Consider the following 2,271-nt stretch of genomic DNA (forward strand, 5'->3'; position numbering starts at 1 on the left):
AGAAAAATTTATTTTCCAAGTCTGCAATACAAATAACAAGATGATACATAATAGAATAAAATCTTTATATACAACAACAACAACAAAATACATTTTCATATGAATGAAAGCTTTTTGAATAAATTAAAGTCCCATCAGGCTCCCTAGTCTAGTGGATAGAAGCCTGCTCTATAGGAAGACAAGAGTACCGGAGGTCAGGATAAATAATGCATGAGCCCAACGCCTTGTCTTCTATTCAACTCCTTTCATTGTATTGTCACAGGATCCAAACCAAATTTTCATGCTCATTTTTCTTCGTGAGAGTTTTACAAATTGTAAAATTGACTTTTCACCCAGTCTGCATCATTAGGAGAAGAGGCTCTGGAGGACTATCTGTAGTGATCAACACCTATAGGAAGAGTTGGGGGGAAAGTGCAAAAAAAGAAGTGAACCCCTTTAGATGTGGTGATCTGGAGGGACTTTCACAGTCTTTAAATAGTTTATGTGAAGACCTTTCAATTATTCTTTAAGGCAGTATATAGAATTGGAAGGAAATTCTTCTATATCACACTACAGGACACTGTGATAGAATAAAAAGGAAGGTTCACATAGTAAGGCCAATACTCAGGAGACTCTTCTCCCTCCACCTAGTGGTACTGGACAAAGCATGCAGAATGCTGTAGAAAGTTCTGAGGGATGCTGTGCAGGGAGAAGAGGCTTTCTGTGTGTCCATAGTAGCATTCTTCAGACATAGCTGGACTGCTTGGATTAGAGGCTGAGAAGGTGGATGATGATGGTGATGATGAGGATGAAGATGGAGAAGCAGTGGACATCCATGAGCCAGCATCACTGCCAGGGCTTGGAGGAGCTGCAGGACTCATGTACCCTGGTTGCACTTGAGGTTTGTCTTTGCTCTGGTCTGCTAACCTCAAGGTCTCAGACAGAGCCCAGATATAGTTGTGAGCCAATCTCAGAGTTTCAATCTTGGTCAGCTTTGTATCATCAGGGAAGCAGGGCAAGATATTTCTGAGTTCATCTAAGGCTGAGTTCAGATTGTGCATCCTGTTCCTCTCCCTGTCATTAGCTTTCACTCTCCTGGTTTTCTTGATGGTATGAAGGACAGCTTCATTCTTGACCCTGGTCCTGCCCCTTCTTTTCTTTTTCTCCTCCTCCTGCTCCTCACACTTGTCTGGAGTTTGGGCTGGAGATGTGAGGTCTCCTCCAGTGGAGTATGGGGACTGGAGGCTGCTGTAGTCCTCATCTTCTGAGGGGGAGAAGGACATCCTGCTGGAGGTGTCAAAGTCAGAGTAGGCTCTGTCCATGGTGGATGGAGTTCTGGAAAGATAGAAAGTAAAGAGGGATAAGTCATCTGCAACCAACAAGAGAATAAAAAAAACCTGGTTGTAATGTATATAATGTAGCCATACAATATAACCTGGTGCAATGCAACCTCAAGCAGGTGCATGATAGTAGTGACACAAACACATAGGTGTATATAGTAGTATAGAAAGAGAGGAGCCCAGACTTACATAGGGTGGAGGGTGGCAGTGGAGAGAAGTCTTGGCAAAGTCTTGGAAGGAGAAAAGTGGATCTCCTCTTGAGGGACACGCGACAGCTCTTGTCTTTGAAGTGATCCTTGTACTATGAGCTCGTGTGAGCAGTGAGTTTGGCACACGACTGGCCTCAGCCACCTTATATAGTGTGTAAGACAATAGCCCTCCCCCACCCACCCCCCCTGGACTGAGGGATGAATGAATGAATGAAGGCATCAGGTCTGCCCCGTGCTGCACTCTCTGTCATCTGCATAATTTATGTCCCCCCGGGAGTGTGCCCATCATTACAGCCGGCCAATCCCCGGGCACACGTGAGCCAGCACCAAGCCTGCTCCGGCTCCATTACTCTATTAGAGGAAGAAGGGGGAAGAAAAGCAAAAGAAAACAAGAACAAAGTGATTACTTAGCCTGGAAGGCAGAGGCACGTTCCCCCATGAAAGGACTTTACAGCCGTATTGTCACAAGAGCTTAACTTCTAGAACATTCAATGACACTTCTGTTCACAGTATCACAAGCATGTATGGCTATATTCCTATCTATCTATCTATCTATCTATCTATCTATCTATCTATCTTCTATCTATCTATCTATCTATCTATCTATCTATCTCCTATCTATCTATCTATCTATCTATCTATCTCCTATCTATCTATCTATCTATCTATCTATCTATCTATCTATCTCCTATCTATCTATCTATCTATCTATCTATCTATCCATCTATCATCTATCTTCTATC

At 43.2% G+C, this 2,271-nt stretch overlaps 1 protein-coding gene across 1 annotated transcript; it reads right to left on the minus strand.

The window, feature by feature from the left end:
* Nucleotides 1-626: 626 nt before the first annotated feature.
* On the minus strand, nt 627-1,560 carry NEUROG1 (neurogenin 1). Its single transcript, XM_069954098.1, has 2 exons — nt 1,509-1,560; nt 627-1,314 (listed from the first exon to the last, which is right to left on the minus strand). The coding sequence occupies exon 2, from the start codon at nt 1,299-1,301 to the stop codon at nt 627-629; it is 675 nt and encodes a 224-aa protein (XP_069810199.1). The 5' UTR covers nt 1,302-1,314; nt 1,509-1,560.
* Nucleotides 1,561-2,271: the final 711 nt, after the last annotated feature.

The sequence above is a fragment of the Dendropsophus ebraccatus genome, chromosome 1 (genome assembly GCF_027789765.1).
Source record: "Dendropsophus ebraccatus isolate aDenEbr1 chromosome 1, aDenEbr1.pat, whole genome shotgun sequence".
Classification (NCBI taxonomy): domain Eukaryota; kingdom Metazoa; phylum Chordata; class Amphibia; order Anura; family Hylidae; genus Dendropsophus; species Dendropsophus ebraccatus.

Coding starts and splice junctions, on each gene's coding strand:
- NEUROG1 (XM_069954098.1), bottom strand. CDS start 1,301: ATGGACAGAGCCTACTCTGACTTTGACACCTCCAGCAGGATGTCCTTC.